Below are 26369 nucleotides of genomic sequence, written 5' to 3'. Positions count from 1 at the left end.
ATTTTGAGAAGGCTTCTCTGACACGTCTCTCATAATGAACGGCTCTGTTTTGCTGCTGAGGTTAAGCTCAGGGGGACATTTTTTAAGAAAAGTAGGACGCAAAAACTGAACTTGAAATGTACAGTAGACATGGTGGAGTTTAGTGTCAGCACATAATTACTGTATCCGCTTCAGACCGGCGCCCTGTTCGCTCTGACACATGCACATGCTGTATACTCACCGGAGGGCTCTGTGTCCTGTGTGTGTCCACCCCACCCTTACCCTAACCCTGTGCTGCTTTCCCCCCCCTGGTGACGCTGTGTCCTCTCCTGCAGTGACCCAGTCGAGAGAGCCGGGCTGGCTGGAGGGCGAGCTGGAGGGAAAGAGGGGCCTCATCCCTGAAAACTATGTGGAGATGCTGTAGCCCCAAATGGGAATATTTATGGACAAGTTATCACCTTCCTCCGGGAAAAATATGCAAGAGATGCATGTGCCTCAACTCTGACATTCACCATAGAGCCTTGTTTATCCAAATCCCAGAATTCTCTCAAGCAGGTGACATTATGTTATTACTGGTGGACCATTCTTGATACACAAGTACATGCATTGTTGGCTGACGAGTAGACTTTTGTGATGCATGTTTTTCTTTGTTTGAATTGACTTTGAGTATCCACATGGATTTCATCGTTGTAATTACAAAATGGGTTTTGCACTTCCAATATTCTGCTGTGTACAAAGATGCTGTCGCCTCTAAACATCCAGGTAACTTTGTAGCAGCAGCAGGAAAAGGAGCGTCTCTCTGCCTCAGCTATACATGGTATCCATGAGCTCCCAAGTCGAACAGCGATCCTCAGAAACTGTAAGGAAGAATGTCAGCACTCAAGTCACTGTAATCAGTTTTTGTTAAGACGTTAAAGACGACTCCAGCAGCTTTAGACCCTCTTGACAATGATGCACAGTTTTGTTTTCAGCTTTTAAAAGATTAGAGATACTTTGCTCACCGTGCCTTAACCATCGGAACACCCAGTGTAAATGTATGTACGGGTATGTATGTAAATGAATTGTGGTGTTACTGCTTTCACTTTTAAAATGTTTTTATTTTACTGTCATTTAAGGAATATTTGGATATTCAAAATGAGGCACATCGCTATTGTAATTTTATTTTATTTAATTGGCACATTGATTGCATGACTTTTGAATTTGAAATACACTCTGTACTGTTTTGTTCTTGGTGCACTCCTTTACAGAAACATGATGAAAGTCCTCTGATGGCTGTTTAGCCTCTTGAGTTAAACACTAGCGTCGGAGTGAGCAGAGGTGAATTTAAATATGTCGTAATGATTGAAACCAAGTGGGGGAGGTTTTTCGTGTCAAATTATCTGTTTTTGTTTTCAAAGCCTATTTTTAACGTCGCTCAGTTTCCTCTGAGCAGAGAAATGAGACACTCCCACAAAGCTGAAATTTTAGTATAGCATTATTTTATCTTCGACGTCGGGAGAGTAAGTGATTAAAATCTAAGTTTTATTATCAATAGGACCACAAAATGCAGTATTTCAAAGTTTTACATCTGTTCAGTGTACAGTATATAGCCTAAATATTGAAAGAGTTATGAATGCCAAGTATGTTTTACAAGTGTCCGCTAAGTGATGGACAGGTTATAATATGGATTGGTTTTAGCATGTATGCATGTCCCATTACAATTCATCCCTCAGCTGTTCAACGGGACGCTTTAATTTTTCTGAGAGCTTTGGTTCAGCAGCAGATTTATGACTTTTTCAAAGGGCCTCGACTTCCTTCACTTTTATACCTTTGGGTATCCTCTTGATCAATGTTAAACAAATAAAGATTTTTTTTGTTCTTTACTGTATTATTTATTCTTGCCATCAAATAAATGTGATGAATGACAATTTAACATTTAAAAGATTGAAGTCATATCAAATATTGTATCTAACAATCTAAACAATCTCATCTCAGGCACTGATCTCATGTACAGGAGTGTAAGAGTAAGAACATTAAGGAACGCACTGTAGCCACTTTATGGACACCTTTTGTTGAGAGACTCATCATAATTGTCAAATGTATACGTGGGGGAAATTTACCAATGTGAAACCTAGCACTCTGTCTAATTTTGTGATGAGTCATCTATTGTGTCAGTGAGACGGCCCACAGTTTCCCACAGAGTCTAAGAACACAGTGACTGGTGGAATGAGGATTCACTCTGCAGCCAGTACTGTCACATTGAGCCGTGTAGTGTAACGTTAGCCTTCCCGTCCATCTGACCAAAGCCGATAGCAGAGCTACTTCCAAAAAAACGTTCCAAAAGGGGATTCAAAATAGATGATAATCCTTAAAGGAGCAAAAACACACTTATCCACCTCCCTGATCCATTTACATCTCAGCCTTATGCATGTTAATTCTTAGGCTACATCTGTGTAATTAATCAACACACCAAATAGCCCACAGACCTGGTGCTTTGGCCTCAGTTACATAATAATCATGAGTGTGCTGCTGCACTATTTAGACGTATAAACACACATGCTTTGTCCATAAATACCAAAGGTTGGAGCTGTGGTTTGTGTCCACCAGCACCCTGAAACAGACAGCAGGATTACATAATGAAATGAGGCAGAGCTAATGAGATGGGTAAAACTATTCCCCCACTATCACCACCACCATCCACCCCTGGGGCCCTTCATCATCATCATCATCTTCTCTCTGCCAGAATACTGCTGAATCAGACAGACATCCACTCTGCCTGCCTCTCACTCTGCTTTGGACTGTCTGTCAGAGAGCGAGCCATGATCCTCTATCTTCCTTCCTTCCTTCCACCTTACCTGTCGGTGTCTCCTTGACTTCCTACTTTAGTTAGTGCTCCACTTATTTTCCGGCGCTCTCATTGTAAATTGTTTATGAACTCAGTTAATCGAGGTGCATTTATCTTTCATCCTAAATTTGGGTGTATGACGCGATGAAAACGTTAACCTGGTTTGGGTCAGCCTGTCCGAATATCACTTGAGACTGAGGTTGTGTTACCTGTGGTGATGTCTGCGTCTCTGCATGCATTATGCATCAGCGTCTATCAGTCTGGGATACTATGTGTACGTCTGTGTCAGCATGTCGAATTAGACTAGATGTAGTTGTGTTTGAGTAAAAATCCAGATGGCTGTTTACATTTCTCATTTCCCAGAGTTCTGGCTGTGTGCCAGCTGTTCTCTGGCTCCCATGACGCAGTGTCCTTCAGCCCCCAAAACACAGTCCAACGCCATGACTCAGCCTAGATCAGAGCCTACAGCACCTTACCTTCAACGACGAGCCGAATGATACAATTTAGCGATTCAAATGTGTTCGAATTTCCGTGTGGAAGTAACGCTAACTTAATCCATTCCTGTTTCTTCAGACTTGATGTGTTATTGGGGCTGAAAACTGAGTGGGAATTTGGAGGAAAGTGAATTTTCCAACATAAATGTGAGTGTGGGGAGAAAAAAAAAATCCTCAGCTCAGAGAGTGGGCCACAGAAGCCGCCATGTGCGCGGGCGCAGCCGTGAAATCAGCCTGATCCAATAGATTCTGTTTATCTGGCACGACTACAAGTGAAAGCAATTGGAAATCTGGGGGAGATTTGGAGAAGGCTGTGGATTCAGAGAGAGAGAGAGGGAAAAAAAAAGAGCAAAAAAGTAATACTGTCTGCTCTACAGTCTGGTAAAGCAGGCGTGTTTTCAGATCAGCCTTTAACAAGGTTAATGGTGATTTTTCTCCACAGGTAACGTTTTACTGTAAAAGCCTCATCCTCGCTTGCTTTATCGCTGTCATTTTTACTCTCTTTCCGTTCCTCTTTGTTCTCTTCATCTCCTCTCCCTGTGACTGCTGTACCTGCTGCTGCTTCACATCATTTCTGTTTTCCATGCTAACTCTGTGGTTTTTTTGGCTCATTATCCTCCCCAGCCGCCAAATGCAGCTGTTTTGAATTCAACCAGATCAAACAGCCCTTTTATTTTTATTTTTTTTTAGGGCACATTTCCCTAGCTTCTGTCTCGTGATACAATTTTCATCACACACACACACACACACACACACAAATTACACCACATCAAATGATCAATTTAACAGTTTTATTAGAATCTTGCAATAGTTTTGCAAACACAAGTATGGCAATATCTGCATCAAGATATACAGTAGTAACTGGTTTTATTGGTTTATGGTGAAGGATGTCTACTGTTCGTTTGCTGGATAGTTGCTGAGAAATATTGTACAAAGCATCTGAGTAAAAAGTCATTTTTGGATTTGGAAAAACAAACAAAAACATTTGTATATATTTATATATTAATAAGAAATACACTGCCATGGCTGTGGGGATATGGCTTAGTCTCTCTACACCCGATTCATTACCGTGAACAGAAAATGGCCATGACGTGACTTCACATACAGTGACGCGATAGTGTACTGTGTGACAGCAGCTGAACACATTCTGAGTCATTCATGCCTGAAAGGAGTTCATTTTTTTTTTAAGGAGACTGCTTTGAAAATCATGTTGCTATCTTGATAAGAGTGACTTTTTTATGTTATTTTGCAATGGCCAGTGATTAATGACCAATAACAGTTCAATAGAGCATCAATGAGTCATTAAATGAATAGTTTGACATTTTGGGAAACGCACTTCTTGCTGAGGATTCAATTAGAATATTGATACCACTCTCAGATCTGTGCAGTAAATATGAAGCTACAGCCAGGTGACAATTAGCTTAGCTTAGCATAAAGACTTAAAACGGGGATACAGCTAGCCTGGATCTGTACAAAGGCAACACAATTTGCTTAACCGCACCTCTAAAGCTCACTAAGTAACACGTATGAGCTAACTATTTAATTTATACAAAAACAGGAGTAAAAACTACAAGTTGTGGTTTGATGGGGGACCGCCATAAAACTACAGCTTGTCATTTTCACACTTTTTCTTTGAGTTAAACAAACAAGACGCTTGTTAATTATTGAGCTTTAGAGGTGCTGGTAGGTGGATTGTCCCCCTGCTTCCAGTCTTTATGCTAAGCTAAGCTAAAAGTCTATTGGCTGTAGCTTCATATTTACCATACAGACATGAACGTAGTATCAATCTTCTCATCTGACTCTCAGCAAGAAAGTGAAAAAGTATATTTCCCAAAATGTTGAACGTTTCCTTTAAATGAAAATGACATTTTCAGTCAAGGCCAAATAGTTTTGGAGTGCAGAAGGGTCATACAGTGGCTTGAGAAAATTATGTGTATACTTTTTGACATGACCATTTTTTTCTGTTATGATTTAAACTTGTTTTGGCAGTAAGTGCAATATAATTGCAGTTAATAACTGGTCAAATTTGAATTGGCAAAACTTCACGTCTCCAGCTTCCAAATCCATGTCTTCACTTTGTTTTGTGTGTGCATTACGCTTCTACTTTAAAACTCATAAGTCAAGAACTTTCTTTCACGTATCCCAGTTTCAATAGTCTGTGATTTCTTGATTTTATTGTGGTGCTCATCAACAATACCGCCACGGGTTAGGAAATCATTTCAACAGCAACAACTCAAGGACCCATCACTTGATACATCTTGTTACAAAATAAGAAATACTTTTTGATTATTATTATCTTTTGTTTGAGCCACTGAAACAAAGATGCAAAAAGTAAAAAAAACAAAAAATAAAGATGCAAAATCAAATAACTTGACTTAATAAGATAATACATGTACTCTCTCTAACATTCAGGTAGTAAGTTCCATAAGTCTCTCACAATGTATGATACATTCATTTCTCAACTGTAAATTCTTCTCTGTGATCCAACACACAGAACATGGCGAGTGGGAAACACACATTTTTCCAATATTCTGACAAGATGGTTAAAGTAGAAATGTTTTATACTATACTCAACATAAGGACTTGCTGTATTATTTACAATATATACTGTAAAATTGTAAATCAGGTGAGATAAAAAGGCACAAGTTTCCCTTTTTTAAATACAATGTAAACATCTCATCAAAAAGCATGCATTAACATTTCATTTTACAAAAAGGATATCATTTTTAGACAAAGTACTTAAATATTGTTTTCCAGCAAAATATAATTCTCTCAAAAATACTTTCCCATTCATCCTATGAACCTTTTTTTTTTTCTTCAAAAAGGACAAAAAAAGGGGCAAAATAAAAAGACGGTGAGAGATTAGCTTAAGGGTCCTTCACAACTTCAACACAATAATGCACAACAAATACAGGCTGTAAAATGAGGCCTTTCTGACAAGGGACTGTACGAAACTTATTGGGCAGGAGAGGGGGACTGAATCTTATGTTTCTATCTTATGTAAATCCAAATTGGGCAAAACATAATAAAATAGTGAAAATACAGCCTGTCTCTATTTTTAAATAAATAACTGCTAAACAGTTGGGTTAATAAAAGCCAGTGAATGAGTCATCTGATAAGAAAAATCACCATGAGAACCACAATATTTTCAACTCGGGATGAATGAAACACACACAATTATGGGATGAGAGAAACACCCTCCCCCTGCTCTCCCAACAAATATAAACTATCCTCCCTTGAGCCAACATTTTAAATACATAACCCTCCTCCTTTTCCGAACCCTTCCCCCCTGAATAACTTTCGTACAGTCCCCAACGACAGTTGCGATCATACCACCTCCATCTTTTTATCCACCAATCTTCACACAATTACCGCCACAGAAGAGACCTCGTAGCGTAGCACGGCGTCATCGTCGCGAGAGCCGAGGCCACAAATACATTACACAAGCACCCGGCCGTGCTAATGATGTCATGTTGTCTAACTTTAGGCTGGGTGACCATGCAGAAAGTCTTTTCCTGCATCATCACAGTTGCTTATCAAAACAGACAATTCCTGCTAGCTGCACTAATGCCTCATTTCACATTGTATCTCCTCTGAGCAAATCGAAATGTAGAAATAGGATATGGCTAATCCTATAACATAAATGCATAATACCCACACTGAAAGAGCAGATCAACTATGCACACATGCTTGCCAGAAAAAGGAGAAAAACACACACACACACACACACACACACACACACAAACTTAAGCCATTCTCACTCCATACACCAATGTAAATACACACTCACAGGGCACCAAAAAAAAAAAAGACAAATAATCACACGCCCCCACTGTTTTTCTTCCCCAGCAGCTCTATCGCTTTTCAGTAGCATCATAGTAGTGTTCCTTCCACAACCACCCAGAAGCCAGTGGGGTGTGAGACAAGTTAATGGTCCAGATGACTGGGCCTGTCATACCTAAAATAGCAGTAACTTGGCCCAAAGATAAGCGTAAGGAATTAAACTAAATAAGGAAAGGTGATCATACCAACAGTTCTTCATCCTAGCATTCATCACGACGTACCTCAAAACATTTTCTGTACAACCGCTGAATAGAATGTGTTAAAGAAGATGTTAATACCTGTACACATTTGCCTGGTTTTTGATACATTAGCTGTTTGCTGTAAGCACTGCAGAGTAATGCTCCATTTTGGATTATATCAACTTTACAGAGTATGTGAGTTTTACACCGCGTGTCCGCACAGTGTATTGTGTGGACTGCCAACGCGTTACTGTACATGTTATGCTTTGCCTGGCTTTGTAGAAATGAAGCACCTTAATGTAAAATGACTGGCTTGTCAAAAACTAAACCTTTGCAACACACTTTTATAAAATGCTTCTTATTATTTCTGGGAAGAGTAGATAAGTGTTGGTTCACAAAGGGCTGGTTTTGCTTCATTGTGAGTAAAAACAGACATTTGGACAGCTGCTCTGGAGATAACACAAAACACAATTACTATGGATGCACCTCAGTCAAATCCATTACCAGCGGACTCTACTGCAATCGTTTCCGTAAATGCATGATGTTTTCCACCCTGCAGCACTCCTGACCACTTTTGCACAAAGGTAAAATCGTTCATCAATATTGTCTTAATTCTACACCACAATGCCTAAAAATAGTGACTTTATGACATGGGAGCTTCACGTGCAACCTTTCTTTATACAAGAGAGACATTTTTTTCAATTTCAAAACAGCTTTAGCTTTGGACTTTTGCATATTAGTTTTGATTGTTTTACTACATATTTTAATTTAAAAAAACTCAGTATGTGAATGTTAATGATGGCTGTTATGAGACCGATTGAGATTGAAACTTGGACTTGTTAGATTTAATATAATTATTCAGCTTATGATGACGCTTGTATAGCCCTTGGATAATATTCAAATAGACCTTACGCCTTACCATCTAGAATTTCTGTCCCCTCATAATTGCCCTGTTGTCTTGCAGTATGCTGCTACACTGCAAAGCGAAATCTAACTATTGGCTTTTTTTTTCTTTTTTGTAATGCTATTATTTGTGAAAGACTGCATAAGCCACATGTAATATTTGCAAAAACGTTCTCTCGAGAGTTGTACGGGATTCAGATTTTAGTGCATGTGGAGTGCATCTGTGAGTTTTGTGTGAAGGCATGTTGACAGCATGTGTATCAATTTCCCTCTGTCTGTGTGTGTGTGTGTGTGTGTGTGTGTGTGTGTGTGTGTGTGTGTGTGTGTGTGTGTGTGTGTGTGTGTACACGCAGTGAATGTATAGCGCATCCTAAGAAATGTATGGCTTTATCTCCATAGAAAATACTGTCTTTGGGGCAGGGGGGGGACAAAGGAACACAGGGTGGGTACTTCGGGATGCTTTGTCACATTTGTCTCAAGTCCTTCTTGGCGTGTCGAGCTCGGCTCCACGTACTATTCACAGCTCTGACCTGCTCGTGGCGACCGCAGGGTCAAATCAGTTCTCCCCGTTTTACTTCTGTCACCACGTCGCTTCACTTTCCCATCCGAGACGAGGACGCCGGCATACTGGGCGACCGGGTGCGGGCCAACTGGTCTGGCCTTTTCTCGCACATTTTCTCTTTTTGAACCTTTTTCCCCATTTCTTCCAGTTCATAATGCTGCTTCTCACCCGACTGTTAAGGGAGTCACTTCTTGTGGAAGTAGATTGTGTGAGTGAGGCCTGACTCCACCTTTGGTATCTGGTCACTGATGATCTCCACCAACATTTCGGGGAACTCCACCTTCAGGGCCTGGGACTCACGAAAGGTGTAGAAACAGAAGTCCAACAGGTTCCCCACCAGCTGGACAACACAGACAGACAATTTGATGAGAAACATGCTTGAGATGTAGCTTTTATGGCTTGTTTCTGGCTAACAAAAAATATTTTCCTATTTTTATGGAATAGTATTATTCATATGTAAACATTTTCTAAAAATGTGAGAATTTAAGTAGACTACTGTATATTCATATGAGTGTGTTTACATTCTGTCGGGGCACTGATCCCTTTACAATTCTTCCTAGCTCACCACTTGGGGGCACCACTGATTTTTTTTCTGGATAACCCTCTTTTAAAGAAGGGTCATCCTTCCAGCACTAACCCCATTCACTCATTTGGGTCATTGAATTCCTGTCATTTATCTCTGTGAACTCCCACTTGCTGACTCCCACTTCTTGGGGCTTTGCCTACACTGTCGTTATGCCACATACCGGTTGACCCGGCCATAAAAAAAAATAAAAGAGCAGTGATTTAGCACATTTGCTACAGTGACCACTGTGTACTCTGCTCCAATAAACTGCGAGCTTGCATTGATCCCCTTCTGTTCCATTCACCAGTGCGGGTTGGTCACTACCTCTTCCAAAATAACCTCCCCCTCAGGAAGTGATTGGGATGCAATAATCCTTATTCCAAGCCACATCACCACTGAACCGCTAAATTCTCCTAATCCACAATGTCATTTTATTCAAAATAGTGCCACTGGACACCTCGCTCTGAGTGTGAAGGCATGGCATACCGAGAGGCTGCCAAGGGAAGCCTGTGCTGTACTGTAGGCCATTGGCATGGGAGGCAGACAGGGCAAGGGTACTTACATCATGCATGGCGTCCAGTAGCTTGGTGAGCTGGAAGAAGCGCTGCCAGGTTTGGCCAGAGTTGTTGGTTGCTTTCCCCACTGAACGCCGGAGCTCCTTAATGTAATTAACCCTCATCTCCTCGAACGCCGCCTGGTTCTTCAGACCCTCTTTGGGAACTGGAAGACAAAACAAATCCTTCTGTCATCAACTGGATTTGATAACTGATATGAGACTTGTATGGTTACTGGGCAGATTTATTAGAAATGACTCAAACTTTGTTAGTCATTTATCATGATTGATGTGAATGTGTCTTACATAATCATCAATCCTTAAAATCAGCCCTATTGTCCATTCTATGCAAAGAGCTTTTTGTCATTATGTGCTGTATTAAAGGACTACACTGGTAGCTTTGCATGTTCAGCGCTGCCTTGTGTTACATTTTCCAAACCGTTGCTGATTAATCTGTAAGACTGAAATTCATCACAATGAACCTTTAGTTGGGTTGTATGTTGGGTTGTAGCGTGGGTGATTGTTTATACCGAGGTAGTTATCACTTTAATATCCCTGCTTTTTTTCTGTTCTTTTTATTGTGTAGAAAAAGTGAGTACAAAATAAGTGCAGACATGTACATAAACACATATACGAGCCAAGAGATTATACAAAGTAAGACAGGGACGAAAACAAAGGGGACATAAGGACACTGAGACAAATAACATAGGTTTAGACTGAGTAGTATAAAAGTGAGAGGCAGATCCAGCAAAATGTGTGTGTGTGTGTGTGTGTGTGTGTGTGTGTGTGTGTGTGTGTGTGTGTGTGTGTGTGTGTTTGATGGGTGAGTGAGAGGTGCCGATTGAGGTTAGGTAGTAATATGGGATATATTTCAATCTATACAGGCCCAACTAAATGACTTGGTTTTTTGGTTTGTTATTGTTCTTACTTGTTAAGTCATGGCTGCAGGTTTGGTGAGCAACCCCCAGACCCTCAAGAGGGGGTTTGCTCTTGGATTTTGATGTTAATTTGTGTCAATGGGATTCACATTTTAAAAATGAAAAATATATTGTGATAAATCATTTGATCCATATTGCCTGCTGCTAGTTGGCTGTTGTTTTAAGATTAATTATGAATACAGTTGTGAGTTAATGTAGTTAAAAGAAGGGACTATTGACTAGTTTGATTTATTAGCTACTGGCTATCAAACCTGGAAATATAATGGTAAACATGCTGTAGATGTACAAAAAAAACACCTTGGAAAAGAGAGCATGATTTTAATTAGATAATCTGATTTATGAAATAATATATTCATTAAAAGAGTTAGTGTTCTGCAGCCAACAAGCCATTATCTTTGAATGTGAAAAAAGCAAAAAGCAAACATAGATAACAGAAGAATATAAAAAATTGGGCTACTAAACGCTCACTGTAATGGTTGACTTTTCTCAAGTGCCAAGTCTCTCTGATTTGATTTTCCTATTATACAGAAAAGAGTGAAAACCAATAGCTGCCTGTAATGTAGGGCATAAGTCCAAAAATGTATGGTGCACTTTAGAAAATACCCATTACCATCAACACCATCTGCAGTTAATGGGCCAAGCCATGCACAACCACCGGTATGTTCCTTTAATGTGGAAATGTGTAACCGTGTAAAGGGTAATTAGAGGTGATCAGTAAATTACGGTCGGATTCCCACACGGTAGCCTTTTTTTGGGGGGGACATTTGTCCTGTGTTGACAATCTAAGCCTATTTAGCGACTCATTAAAACCACTTTCACCATTTCAAGAGCTAATTAATTCATTTGTAGCTACTGATTCATGAAAGACAACTGATATACTGGAAGGCATTGATTAAAAGTTATCTCAGTGACGGCAAGAAAAGGGAACAGCGGTTCTTATGTGTGTTAAAGAGCTTAATCATTTTGTCAACTAAACCTCATTCATCAAGAAGTTTGATCAATGACCAGAGCTCCTAAATTACTCCAACCTTCATTCACACCATAATGGTTTGGACGGTGCATTTAAAGTAAAAAGTAATGGGAGAGATTTAGACAGACGTGAAGAATGAGATACGGTAACTGCACCGTGAGAATGCATCGAAATGTCTGCAATAGCTTTCTCTCTCCCTGTGCAGGAGAACAAAGTCACAGATATGGACGTGTGCCAAAGCTCCTCAATGACATTCCGCTGCTGGCTACCAGATTAAAAGACACCTCGCCTCTCAAAGAGCACACCTCAAATCAGTCTGAGGGAACGCCCTCAGTTGTCCTTCAGCCAAGACTATAGATATGATGATAGACTTATACTGAGATGACCCACAACATGACTTTGGCAACCGTCAGAGATTTTTCAATACTGTTCCTACCAAAGCAGCCATACCTATGGCTGTATGTACCTTCATTTGTAAACTATATAATTGGCTGTATTAGCCAAAAACAGAAATCAATTTCTGGTTATTTACACATAAACAGTTTATCTATTAACTTTCCAGAAACTTCACTATATCGCAATATAACAACACATACACCATGACAGAAGATTTTATCCACAACGTTCACTATTAAATACAGATTTAATAGTCACATAAAAATATTGCTTTAATTTTGGGGAATAGGTTGATTTTTTCATTATCAATTGATCTGTTGATTATTTTCTTAACTAATCTTTTATAAAATGCTCAGTCACATTTTAACATTCACGATAGCTCAGTTCCATTATGTGTCTCAGTAAGCTATTCGAGTGAGCCAGCATGCACGACACCAGGACCTCCCGTAAATGGAATGCACCCATGTCAAACTGTCTGCCTTGAAAAAGGTTGGTTGTCGTCACCAAACAGTAATCACGCCCGTCTGTCTTCACAGCAGGCTGAACATGTCGAGAAGAGACGATGGTGTTAATGTCTCGTACATTTTCATAGTGTTTTTGAAACCTTCAGAAAAGTATCTTTCACAACAGAATGTGAAATTCTGAGAAGGTGTGTTTGTCTGGCTTCATCACATCCTCTCTTTCTATGTAATTCTCTTCACCGTACTTCGAAGTGAAGCTGGGAGAAAATTCAACATGATAATATTGTCTCTCAATAGAATCATCGTGATACATAACCACATTGTCTAAACTATATTTTTAAATCTGATCAGTTCTTAATTAAATGAGAAAATACTGAGTACTCCTCAGTATTTAATTCAAACGGGTATACAAAAGTAGGTTTTACAATGTGGTTTATTTCATAAAGATTATTTATTTATTGAATAACCAGAAAACATACTATATCATGATATATACCATTATCAACATATGAAATTTGCTATATCGGGATAGAACATTTTAGCCATATGCCCAGCCCTACTTTGATGCACAATCGCCTTCAAGCATGACTTACATGAGGTGGAGGAAAGCAGATATGAAAACAGATTGGACCCTGGTGCAAAGGCTGTGATTTCTGTGCTTCATATCATGGCTGACATGATAAGAATGTGCTAAAACCCAGGGCTGCATTTGGACCTTTTGTTTTCCTCCCACTGACCCACATACGCCCTGATTAGAAACTGACCTGCCGTTAAGGGGCGTTGCCATGACCGGCCACCAAATAGGGCATTTATGCCACCGCTATTGGTGTCAAATAGATGTTCGCTGCAGGTAGAGAGCTGTTTCGAGCCGACCATATTTTATGCAGCTGTACCAAAAGCCCAGGAAAGCTCTTTTACTAATGCACGTAACATAAAGAGGCAAACATACCTCGTGCAGTGTGGAGGTGCCATTAGCAATGCCGTTCAAGGTGATGCAGCTTCCTGCTCTGGGTTGCTGGTGCATTCCGAACTGACAGGGTGGTTCTCGGTTTAGATTCAACACTGGGAATTCTACAATCAGCCCTGAGCATGACTACAGTAACTAACAGGAACAATCACCCAAGAGAGTAATGACTGGTACGATTAAAAATGATTATAGTATTTCAAAACAATCCCGCTGTTGCGTGACTAACTGTAAAACGTGTCACACCACATGCACCCATCACCTCGGTTGACATACCGTACACTTGCCCCACCTGGAATGAGGCTGTTTGGTAAGAGAAAGATTGAGATAATCCAGCAGTACTATGTGTCTGTGTAGAGGTGAGGAGCGTAACTGGCTAGAGCAGGCCACTGCTCCTGTACCAAATCCAAACAGGGTCATGAGACACCACAGGCTCATTGAAACCTTAGCCAAGGTCAGAGAGGAATAACAGCCCTTCTCTCTTTTCTCTTCATCCCTCTCTCTCCTTCTCTTGTTTCCCCTCTCTCTCTCTCTCTCTATGTAACACAACATTTTTTCAAACCAGCCCAAAGGCACACACACACACACACACACACACACACACACACACACACACACACAGTGACTCCGTAGTACTTGCTCAGCTGACAAGTTCTGACAACTCTTCTGTAAACATTTACGCCGCTACTCCTTCCACGAGGTCTCAGCATTACCTCGGAATAACTTTAACGAAGAGAGCTTCCTACAGTGCCTCAGAAAATCCAGACACGGACTGCTTTAAGTGCTTTTGCTGAAATCTTTGTCAAGCCTCCATACAGTACAGTACAGTGGCTCACAGGTACAGGAATTTCTCTGCTGCACATTAAAAGCGCTGAATGATTATTTTTCTTCCAATCCCTGGTATTTAACCGCTATATTTTGACTAAATCAGCCCTGGGTTTGAAGGAAGTGAAGGAAAATAGCAGGTCTTGGAGAATTGCCTGGTGCTTGACTGGCCTTTATTAAGTACAGCAGGACTCTCTGGAAAATCTCCAGAGGACCAGCGAGAAGAGGAGAGGGAGGCCATGGCAACAGAAGGACCAGCTCTGCCAACTCCCCTACCCCTTTGTATTCTGTTTCTTTCTCCCTATAGCTATGCACCTGTCTCTTTCTCACCAACACAAGCTCTCCCTGTCAACATTTGTCTGATTTCACTCTTTAAATCTCCCTTTTCCCTCTTGCTTTCCCATCCTCTCTGTACTCTCTCTGTTCCTCGTCTCTCCCAACATCCAATAGCTGAAGTCCAGCTGGAGCTCCCCTGCTTCCACATGACTCAACAACACTGAGTTTGTGTCTGCGTTCACTCCACCTCTGTACTATGAAGCCAGACCAACCTTATACCAGCTGGCAGGGATACATTGTATGTTTAACTATCTACTGATAGAATGTGTACAACTGTAAGTACTTCACAAAAAGCTAATGTTTTTTTTACATTTTTTTAATGATCAATATACTCACCAATCATCCAAATAATACCCTTTATTAGTTATGGTTAGGGTTTATAAACTGAAAGACTTCCAGCACATATTTAGACTGCAGCACTGCATTTAAAGTGTGATCTATTTTTTAAACTGTATTACAAAAATGGATCGGATTTAGGGCCAAGATAACAGTTAGCAGCAAGTGTGAATTGTTACAAAAAAATTTGTGCTTCAAATTTCATAGTAAAGGTCATTAGGCTTTTTCTATGGTTGCACTCATTATAACTCATTTTATTATAAAGTAAGTATTATAAAGTAAGTTCATTGGCCAAAATGTAAAATTGAAGAATTTGTGATGCTAGGATGAAGTTAAGTTTAATGGTTGAGTCCAGAATCTATGCATCACTTTTAGAGGCCTCAGTAACTCAAAAATATAAACTCTGCCAATGAATATTTATTCTGATTGGCACTGGTGCTGAAGTTCAGAGAGTTAGAAGTCTGGCCAGAATGCAGACTCTTCAAATAGCCCCCCCATCCTCACCTCATTCTCAGTCTAAATATCGAACATCTATTGACACAAGGACACACACAGATAAAGGCCTTGCATTAAGCAAATGTATACGTTTAAAAAAAGCGGGCAGGTCTCGGGCATATATTTTTTCTCTCTTTTTTTTCTTTTAAATAGCTGTAAGTGGGTGTGGACCGTGAAGTTATGACACAGCTGCCTTCACTGAATCTTTAACTGTTACTATTGACCTGAAAGCAGCAGCTCACAGGGTGTTGAGGTGGTGGAAAAAAACAATGCTTTCAGTTTCCAACTGAGCTACTTGGTCCAACACATCCTCTCTGTGAAGCTGCATCGCCTGTGGGTGCAGTTTGGCAACACGGTGAGACCGTCTTTAGTGAGTGATAGACATATTTTATCTTTATCCATGAGCAATTTCAAAAATGAAACAATATAAAACAGAGTACCCTTCGCTCAGAGAATGTAGAAAAATAAGTCACTGCTCCCTTTCTTTATTTGCATATAACGTGTTTTGCTACACAAACAGGGTGCATGCAGCATCAAGTCTATTTCCACGCTTGCTACGCATGTTAACGGATTACCAGGAATGATAATCTAACAGAGTTTAAAAAGGCACAATTGTGCCAGGAATGTATATGAACATTGCCAAAGCACTCTCAAGGTGTGTGGAGGATGAAGCAGAACACAAGAAACCTCATCAATACATTTCCTATGGTTGAGGAATGTGGGAGACGTTGAGAGGCTCAGGCCGTTAAAGGCATCGCACCTTTGCATGTATGTGGTGTAAAGGCAGAGAAAAATAGCTCTCCTGCTCATAATAAACTAAAGATTATCAGTGGACTTAAAACATCATTACTGTTGATTCTGGTGAATCCTGCCTCCAACTGCACCACCATAGTGGTTGAATCGCGGTCACACAGAGTATCCCCTGTTCATGGGAAACGCGTTCTCACAAGGAGTGCGTACTTTCAAAGAGGACGACAAAGTCTTTGGGATGATTTAGAATGCAGCATCGGAAGAAGGGAGCATCCGCCTCTGAACGTTGGGAAGCTGCATGCTCAGCTTTAACTGGGACATTACAGTGGAGTCATTGCCATGAAATGTGATGGTTGTTATCAGGCACAAAGGTCCAAAGTGGTATTAAAGAGCAGTCTCTATTAGTATTGTCTAGTCTGCACACGTTATAGCCAGTTTATTACATTTACAGCACATTTGTTATTGTTTGTTAGTCCGTTTGAGTTATGGATAGCCTGAAATGTCTATTAATTCTTGCTTGGAATTGATGTTGACTACCTAATGTTGTTTTTTTTTATAAATCATATCAAATGACATTTCATTATACAGTTAGTAAGTTGTGCTTGCGGGTCATGAAGAAAAGCAGTGTGAGCAAGTGGGTATATCATGAATAAATAAGTGCTGTTGCAGGGCCTGTAGCTCACTGCCTACCTGTGCTGAGAAGCAGAAGGACTTTCATGGAGAGGAACTCATCGTAGCTCAGCTGCAGTCGTAGAAACTCCTGGCTCACCTGCCTCATGCCCAGACACAGGTCGTACATGGCCGACTGCTGCATGCGGTCCCTGGAGAAAGAGAGGGAGGAGGGAGGGGAATGTGACAAAAGAAACATTTTTATCTTCACAAAAAGTCACATTTCTTTCAGAACTCTTGTGTTAGTATTAGTTACAATCCACCCTCTGATTTTATGTCATAATTTTATGTAACTTTCTTGAGCCCAGTGAAACAATATTTCCACACGGTGCAGAGGAGGATCCTGCTAGTCTGGGCTAAGAGCAGAATACCAAATCCCCCCAGATTGCAGAGCTCTGCATACAGTATCACAGCACAGATGCACCACTTTTCTAAGGCTGAGGCAGCCTCAGAAAGACGCCATATCTAACCCTATCCACCAAAGAATCATACTTAAGGAGGATGTGTATTATTCAGCATGTTCATGTTGACAGGAATTATACACACGTGAACATATGTTAACTACACAGAGACGTACATTTTATGTTTACTAAACAGGTTTATGTGTTTAAAAGACATCCTTAAGTGTGCTCTGCAATTGCGCATGCTTGTCATGCATTGCATTTTGTCACTACCCCTTCTCTCTCGCACACATTTTATCAGCGGAGTAATCTCAGTTATGTCACAGACTTCACAAAAACAGGAAAGAAAACATTAGTGGGGATAAACCATGAGCCAATCACAAATGTGCTCTGCAGATGCCACAGATTCAGGGGAATCTCTGGCTTTAGATGCCACTTCTCTTTGCTATAAATCACCGTCACATTGCGACTACAGTAATTAAATGCAAGTGGTGTGTCTTGACTTGACAGAGGTTGGCGTTTTACCCACAATACACCAAAACCGCATCATTACATAGGCAGTGAGGGTGGAGGCTTCACTCTGAGAACAACAAGACCAAACATTTTTTGGAGGGGACCAGAAGCAGCCAATTGAAAAGGTGCACTTAATATTCAAAGTAAAACAAAAGACAAATTTTACAGTATTAACTGTACGGCTGGGTCTGTCGGCCCGACTAAATAACTGATAAACGGTGACAACGTCTGGGTGAGGAGCAGACCTGTTTCCCTGCTGAGCAGCATTGTGAATGTGAGCAGTTTCGCAAAGTGCAGCATAACATCATCTGATACAACTTTGGGCTGGAGTTTCTAAAGTCCCCACACGTTCTCTCTCTCTCTCTCTCTCTCTCTCTCTCTCTCTCTCTCTCTCTCTCTCTCGCTCTCGCTCTCGCACTCTCTTCCTGAAATCAATTTTGCTGAATCACTGCCCAAAATGAGCTGCTGGTTTTGGGGAGGAAAGAAAAAACTGGCAGAGATCTCTCCTTCCCACCTTCTCCCTCTCTTTGTATCTCTCTGTCTGGCTCTCACTCTTTTTCTCTCTGTCTCGAACTCTCTTTCTCTGTTTCTATGGTAAAATATTCAGAAAGGAGCACAGAACCGAGGAGGAAGGAAAGTTTCACCTTTGACTGGAAGAAGCCAGCAACATTTTTGTTTGTTCAGAAAAGTATGTACAAACCAATCACTTAAAAGTTTGAAACTGAAATCACAATTAGTCACTCTCCTTTACAGTCAATATTGGGGTAAAATAATTGCATTGTTAATATTTATTTTTAAAGAGAAAGGTGAGGCACATCAGAAATGCTACTTTAGTCTTCAGCTGTCTGAGTGAGTGGGCCCGTGTGTGTGTGTTTGATTGACAGCTGAGCTGGTAGGGGAAAAGTGACACAAAATAAATCATCTTTCACCAGTAACTGCAGTTTGCAAGCCAAGGACAGTGTTTTCTTAGCAGTGGTATTGACAAATAAGGACTAGACTTAACGGCATGTGAGCTGACTGACATTTACAGGTAAAATTTTAGCTGTTCAATGTGCTAATTATCTGCAAACATTCATAACAAGTGCATTTTTCACTGGTGGTTGCTGTCTGTGTTGTCAGCCAATGATAGAGAAGTTACAAACTGATGTCTGTGATTGTAAGTGTTTAAAATATAGATTAAAATAAATGGATTTGTAAAATTGCTCTCTACACATAGACATAAAACCAACAGTGTTCTGACTAGAAAAAAAAGGCAAAAACAAAGGGTGTTGTCTCCTATCTTTTCTGTATTGTTTCTGTGTACAGTATTTACTGCATTGCTTTAGGAGCATTACTTCTATGCTGCATTTCATTTCTACCTTCACGCATAGTAGATTTTGCCTGTCCAACTTGCACATTAATTCAATCACGAGTGGGTGCCCAGAACTTTTAAGGAAATACCTTTGTTTATCCGTTTGCACATCGAAGACTAAATGCGGCCTTGCTTTGTCTTGAGTGTAAAATGCACATCTGTCTTTGCAGTATTTAGGCTCAATCAGTGACAGATTCCACTCTCATAGCTGAGTGAGCGGACAGTCTATTCAATAAATGCCTTTATGCCCCGGGTCAATACGCACTAAGTAGCTATGGAAACAAGTGTACACTCTCCAACCCTCTAAAGGCTCAGTGGACTCTGCAAAGTTATGGACCGATTTTATGTGCATTTCTGACAGAATTATCAACCACGGATAGACTTCATAATGTTAACAACAAGCAAGCAACACACCTCAGCCTGATAACAGGCCCGAAAAGACAAGAAAGCGGTGACATCCAGACCAGTCTACATCTCATCTCCTCTGTCAGGCTGAGTGCCAGGCCCATCCATCAATAAGGACAAGCCTGCTGTAAAAGCATCCCATGCAGCAACGGCAGCATACAGAGTAAAAAAAACATCTTAATTTCTCTGCAAAGCATACAAAATAATCTGTCATATAAATGCGTGTGCATTTCCAATATTGTTCTCTGTTAGAGGGTATTCCAAATTAAATTTGCCAAATGATATAAACCGTAAAGTCTCTATCACAAATTTGGATTCCCAATAGCTGTTGTCACCTCACAGAAGCAAACACATAATTCTTAAAGAACTGTGATCCACTTGGCACTAAATTGATTAGAGGATCAGATGATCTCTGGTGTGGCAATCTCATGCTTTACCAACTGTACTAAGCTCACAGTGATACAACACAACCACACAGAGTCTGAAGCAGTGTTGCACAATGGCCTTTGAGCTGCTGTTTTTTTATTTGTTTATTTGGGACAAACTGACCCACTGACATTGACTTACACAAGCTATTAGTTGGGGCTTTTAAACCTGCTCCAGACTGAACCCGCTCCTCTACAGCAGGCGGCCTACAGAGGCTTCTATTCTCATTTTTGATTCATTCTGCAACATTCAATTCATCAGCGGCCATGCACCACAGCTCCAACGAGAAAAGGCCCACACACACACTTCTTTTCCACTTGCTCTCCTGTTCCAACATATTAACACAGATCAAGTGGGCCATTGACTGCACTTGCTATGCTTTGATCGCCTGTGCCGATACTGCAATTAAAGAACCATCAAAAAGTACATAAAGTATTTCCCTGTGAAGTGCCAGAAATCAGGTGCAAAAGTATTACCTTGTTTTAAGTGCACCATGACTTCCTAATTAACAACGTCATTACCACAAAAACTAATTTTGTCCCTTTGAATAGTTTTCAGGTATGTAAATGGGAAGCTCAAAATAGCATGGCAGGAAAATACAATCCTTACTCTCCAAATTCCACTTGCAAAATTGATGTTTATGCATAAATTTGCATCTGATGAGCAGCTAAAAAAAGGCAGAGACTACTAAACACTAAGACAAAGCCTGACTGTTCAACCAATTACCGCATCTGCTAATTATACAGCCTGAAAAACAAATTATTCTTTTTCACATTTGTATGTTTGTGTATTGGGGATCCCGCAGGACATCAGACAACATCAAATGTATTTTATATCATATACTATATTCTATTCACAGAAATGCATCTGCTAAATATTGTTCCTTAGTAATTAGTACCCCTTCTCTTTGTTACATTCTGAAAATAATTTAAAATGCATGTGACATAAAATATTTAACATCTGGACCACTGCTAAATGTCAGGACTGGTATACACTTTAATAACATCAGGACGTAGTGTGTGGGACACTGCAGATATGGAAGCTTGGACCTACTCGTTAAAGATGAGGTCAGGGGCAAAGTAGAGCATCTGTGCATTGGTGTGTTTGTAGGAGCGCCAGCTGAGGCAAAAGGAGGACAGACACATCCACGAGTACTGGATCAGGGTGATTTGGTCCTCAATGGGCAGGCCCCGGAAACCTAACACACAAAAAAAGCAGACATGAAGCTGGTGAGAAGAAAGCAAGCTGACAATATTCACGCGTTGATTTAAAGCCCCGCCTTAAGAGGCATTTATTTAGCTGCATGTGTGTACCTGCGTGTCTGCTCACGTGCATTACGTAGCGTGTATCTTTGCTACAGTGTGCTTTTTTTGTGGCAATATTTGTTTAGACACGATAAGCACGGAGAAGTATTCACCCATTCTTGTTTTATGCAAATCCCACAAGGCCTCCAGTTATTGGCGTGTTGTCTATGGAGCTCCAAAAATAGAGTCAGATAGGAAACTTGCCAAACTCTCAATCAAACTCTGGCAAGAAACTCCTCCTCATGCAAAACATAGGCAAACTGAGGACACACTAGTGACTTCAAGGCTTAGGGACTATTTTAGGCAATATGCATGTCAATCTGCAACATACAATGATTAGAAAAATATATATTTCCAGAAAAGGTATGTTAAATGCCTGGCTTGACAATGTGTATTCATTACAAGGTTGTTTGATAACCTTAGTAGAGTTTGATGTCATTTTTTATTTTCCAGGCAACTTTAAAAGGTTCCTATCAGAAAAAGGATGTGTTAGTAGTGTAGCTTCCATTGACAAACAAGTCTGACTTCCCTGCAAATATACGGGTCGTACTGACAGTATTGTATCATGTCGCACTGTGTGTTGGACCTGCCTTATCCAAATGTTAGCTGAATGCAGGCAGAGGCATATCTGAAAGTCGAAGGTACTCATTTTGACCCTTGTGTCTGGCTCCCCTTCTATTTATATGTCCGGATATGGCAAGCAGACACCGTGGAGGTATCAAATATTTGCAATACAGCAAATTAAAAAGCCTCAAAGAGCTACCTGTGAGGGATCTTTCAATGTCTCCCACTGACTGGCATTTTAGGGGAACTTGTTGTGTGTTTTTTTATTCTAGTGCTGTAGTTTATGGGTAAAAATTAATGAGAGAGAGACATCAGATCTTCTGTTCAACATAACATCTGATAACGATAATGTAAATGAGTTCTGTTTGGAAATTTTAATCTTGATTTGTTTTAATGGTTAAATTGGATTCCCTTCCTAATCTTGTTGAAGATTTACAGGATAATTTCCTGACCTAATATTAAAAATTAAAATTCTGTGTCATGACAAGACCAACAGTGATGCATTCTCAAAAGTGAAGATATAAGCTTGTTATCTTCATAAAACCCTGGTCCACAATAACAGGATAGGTTGTTTTTATCACTTTCCATTTTCCTTGACATATCCATAAATAAAACTGCCACAATTTCAATTGTTTGTTAATGATAAAGTCATTAAATAATAATAATAATAAAAAAATTAAAAATGAATGAAATGCACCTGGTAAAAGACATTGTATTGTGCTAAAAATATACAATTTATTGCACTTCCAAGCTATTTTAATCTAATGAATATGAATCTAATGAACAAAACATAACTTTTAAAATGTAATTCACACACCTTATTTCCTTTACACATATCTGTACAGGTACTTTCTTCAACTTTCCAATTTTGGCGTAAAAAAAACTCTTGATACTGCCTTTAGGCCCAACACTCTAGTGGTCACTAACCTGGAAGTACTTTGGCCCACTTCACCATGCGTACCATCTGCTTTCCGGCCAGGCGGTTGAGACTGGACAGCAGGTGGTCGGTGGTGTCAGGCTGCGTGTTGTCATAGCCAGAGTACACCTCTTCAGGCTCAATCAGCTCCAACACGCTGCAGATGGAGGGCGGCAGAAAAGGTGTGACCACCCCGGGCCCGTGGGGCACCAGGGCATTGGCAGCGCTGGCGTTGAGCTCCTTCTCTGACGACAGGTAACCGCCTCCAACGCCACCTGTGGCAGTTTGGCCGTCCTTAGAGCCCTGCAGGTCCTCGCTGACACCCTTCAGCTTCCCTAACTTCTTGGACTTTCGTGCTGTGGGGAACACAACAGCCCTCATTAACACATCGATGGTGGTGGCATTTCTTACATTCATAATCTGAAGTTATAATTACAATATGATGGATACTGGTCAGGTATAATTAAAAAAAGCAAATATAGATATAATATGTGGTATGTGGGTCTGCCTATTATTAAATGTTTACTTTTAAAGCAATGTGCTTTTTATTTTATTACACTATATTTATTCTGTTGAGGGGGAAATTTTTCTCTGCATTTGATCTGTACCAGGTGGACTGCCCATGACAAGCTGCCCATGACTAGCGCCTGGGGGACAGTGTCTTGCTCAAGGACACTTTGACAGAACACGTCCCAGCCAAGGATCGAACTACTGACCCTCTGGTTTTCAGACAACCCTCTTAGCCTAGTGAGCTAGTCGCCCCCAAATTTTTCTCTCACTTCAATGTTAAAGGTGTGCTGAAAGGAAGTTAACTTATTAACTCTAAATGTTATGATAGAATAAAGTCCAGTAAAACCAAAAGCACATAATAGTGTAGCACAATAATCATGTTTAATTTCCTGTGTATTGATCAGTCATACACAGGTAGATAGGGATCTTCGAGGCATGGTGAACAAGCAAAGACTAAAAACATACAATCCCTAAAATAAAGCCTCTCAGCTTGATCAGGCAATCAACTCCAGGTGTGCTGCTACACTCACACACACACACACACACACACACACACACACACACACACACACACACACACACAAGGCATTCGTAATGTGTATTTAACACCCACTGTGCAACAAGGCCGTCTCTTTTTCTAAGTTAAATGATCTGTCATGTATTTTGCAGTGCCCCTGCCACACAGCTTCAATAAAAACTCAGCTATAGATGTCGTATTTCTTTAACAAGCTGGCATACTATCATGTGTGCTAATGTTAGCTGCTGTCCCCAAATCCGATTGTTGAAAGTTTATTCAATGTTGTCCACAAACTATCGACTTCAAGATGGAAGCTGGAGTTTTCCTGTCCCGCGTGTCTGTGTTTCAGGAGGCCGCGAGATGCGGAATCGCTTCTTCACCTCACCAAAGTAAGAACTGCTTCTTAGCTAACGTACTGAAGTGAAATGTTTGTAAGCTATGTGGCTGATGTTACTGTTGGTGGCTGTTGTGTTGTGTTTCAGCTTGGTTTTTGGCGCTTGGTTTGCTTGTTTATAGATTCATTTGGTCATTGCATCTGTTAGCTAGCTGCTAGGTTTCTGCTCCTGTCAGGATGCTGTTATTGTACTGGTTTTTGTATTTAACTGTTAGCTATTGGCTGAATTGGTTTGACTCATTTTACCCAGGTCTAGTGGTTGGAAGGAGTATTCAGATCTTTTACTTAAATAGCAATACAACAGTGTAGAAATTCTCTGTAACAAGTACTAAAAGTTCTGCATCAAGATCAAGTAATAAAGTACCAAAAGTAAAAGTAAGGCCAACTCATTATGCAGAATGGGACATTATATCGTCATATACTATTATTGGATTATTGTTGCATGAATGTGTTCTTCACTTTAATTTTGCACCCGGTAAATGTGGAGGAAATTTGAATTATTTATAATTTCTTGAACAGCTTAGCATATAGTTGTGTATCATAAGTTATTGGCTTATTTATATTCGAATCAACAAGCTAATTTTGCAAAGTAACTAAAGCTATCAAATAAATGTATTGGTCCAAAAAGTTCAGTTTTAAATAGCATTACCTTAAAAGTGTACTCAAGTAAATGTACTTAGTAACTTTCCACCACTAGTGTTAATTTAAAGAGAAGAGACGCAGCTGGGTTCCTTGTATCGATACAACGGAAAATAAGTATTGCAGTTTTGCATATTCTGTGTCTATGTATTGATACTTAGATTTTTCATACTACTATAATACTACTGCCCAGGTCTGCAGTAATTGATACTAGTGTATATTGGCAGTAACATAAATATGACTCCTTTCCACATGAAATTAATTAATGCAATTATTTCCCCGTAATATTGGCTTCAAGGCAAACTTGAAGTTGGTAATCACTTTCACTTCTTTTCATACTTGATATTTAGCCAGCGTTACAGAAATATTTGTATTCTTTGCCGTTTGGGAATCTGACAGCTTTCTTTACTTGTCTTAATATCAAAATCAGAACTACACAGCTGTGGTGACATTTAATGGCTTTCTCAGCTGCTACTCAAACACTCATTGGCAACCTTAAGCTTTTATTCATGACTCATGGTCATCTGCTGCTTTTCAACACGACATTACATTTCATTAAAGAGATGTGTTTACTCCAGGTCATGTTTTGTGCCTGTAATATGCTTAAGTTAATAATTACCTGCTGCTAAGGTGATGTGTCTGTATCTGAATGACACATGGTGGATTGTTGGGTTTAAATGAATCCATTTTAACCAAATCGTTGGAGGTTCATTGTCAGAGGGTAACCTTATGAGGGCTGGACCCCAGGGATCACCTACAGCTGTATAGCTAATGTCAGACTCAGTATCTAACTTTGGTTTTCATAGTTTTCCATCACTCCCTCGTCGCCTCTGTGCTGGTCTTGGTGTATGTTTTAGAAGAGTGATTTTATACATGACTGACTGAGTGACAGCGTCACTCTTTTGAAGATGTATTTTGTCGTGGCTACTCTCTTGCTCTGTTCTGCTATGCTGATGCTGCATGTATACTGCTCATATAGCATGTCACACGGCCACCCTTCATCCTGGCATCCGCCATAGGCTCCTATTCCCCTGTGAGTGAGTTTATTGCTGTCACTCTCCAGTCTTTTCTGTGCATGAACACTGGACATGCTTGAGGAGAGTGATGATGTCAATGCAAATAATAATGGACTCTGTTGGAACTCTGTATTATTCAGTCAATAATAAATCCATTCAATGTTAGTTTTGTTGACTGAAATATATACAATAAAGTGAAATTGTCATACAAAATAAATGTTGACACATTCACAGTGCATTGAAATGTATCGTAAAGTGCTTTTCTTTTATTTATTTATTTTCCCAATCAGTGCTCATTTGTTTATTTTATGATGTACTATCCGAGGTTTGGATTGGCTCGAGGATAAATGTGTAACATTCAGAGGCACAGG

At 40.1% G+C, this 26369-nt stretch overlaps 2 protein-coding genes across 3 annotated transcripts in view; one reads left to right on the top strand and one right to left on the bottom strand.

Moving 5' to 3' along the window:
• arhgap10 (Rho GTPase activating protein 10) overlaps positions 1-1836 on the top strand; it is a 45943-nt gene extending 44107 nt beyond the window's left edge. For both annotated transcript variants that reach the window (XM_068726946.1, XM_068726945.1), the window contains one exon: positions 315-1836. In XM_068726946.1, coding sequence (XP_068583047.1) covers positions 315-381 — 67 coding nt within the window. In that variant the 3' untranslated portion in view covers positions 382-1836. The remainder of the gene's footprint in view (positions 1-314) is intronic.
• Positions 1837-4073: 2237 nt separating this feature from the next.
• nr3c2 (nuclear receptor subfamily 3, group C, member 2) overlaps positions 4074-26369 on the bottom strand; it is a 72297-nt gene continuing 50001 nt past the window's right edge. Inside the window, exons 5-9 of the mRNA XM_068727735.1 lie at positions 22934-23278; positions 21192-21336; positions 17064-17194; positions 9912-10069; positions 4074-9124 (exon numbers count right to left, since the gene is read on the bottom strand). Coding sequence (XP_068583836.1) covers positions 8969-9124; positions 9912-10069; positions 17064-17194; positions 21192-21336; positions 22934-23278 — 935 coding nt within the window. The 3' untranslated portion in view covers positions 4074-8968. The remainder of the gene's footprint in view (positions 9125-9911; positions 10070-17063; positions 17195-21191; positions 21337-22933; positions 23279-26369) is intronic.

Source organism: Cebidichthys violaceus, unplaced genomic scaffold (genome assembly GCF_023349555.1).
Source record: "Cebidichthys violaceus isolate CVI_PGR_0920_01 unplaced genomic scaffold, fCebVio1.0.p SCAF_4, whole genome shotgun sequence".
Taxonomy (NCBI): Eukaryota; Metazoa; Chordata; class Actinopteri; order Perciformes; family Stichaeidae; genus Cebidichthys; species Cebidichthys violaceus.
The sequence above is the reverse complement of the archived record's forward strand: the minus strand, read 5'-3'. Positions and strand labels throughout refer to the sequence as shown.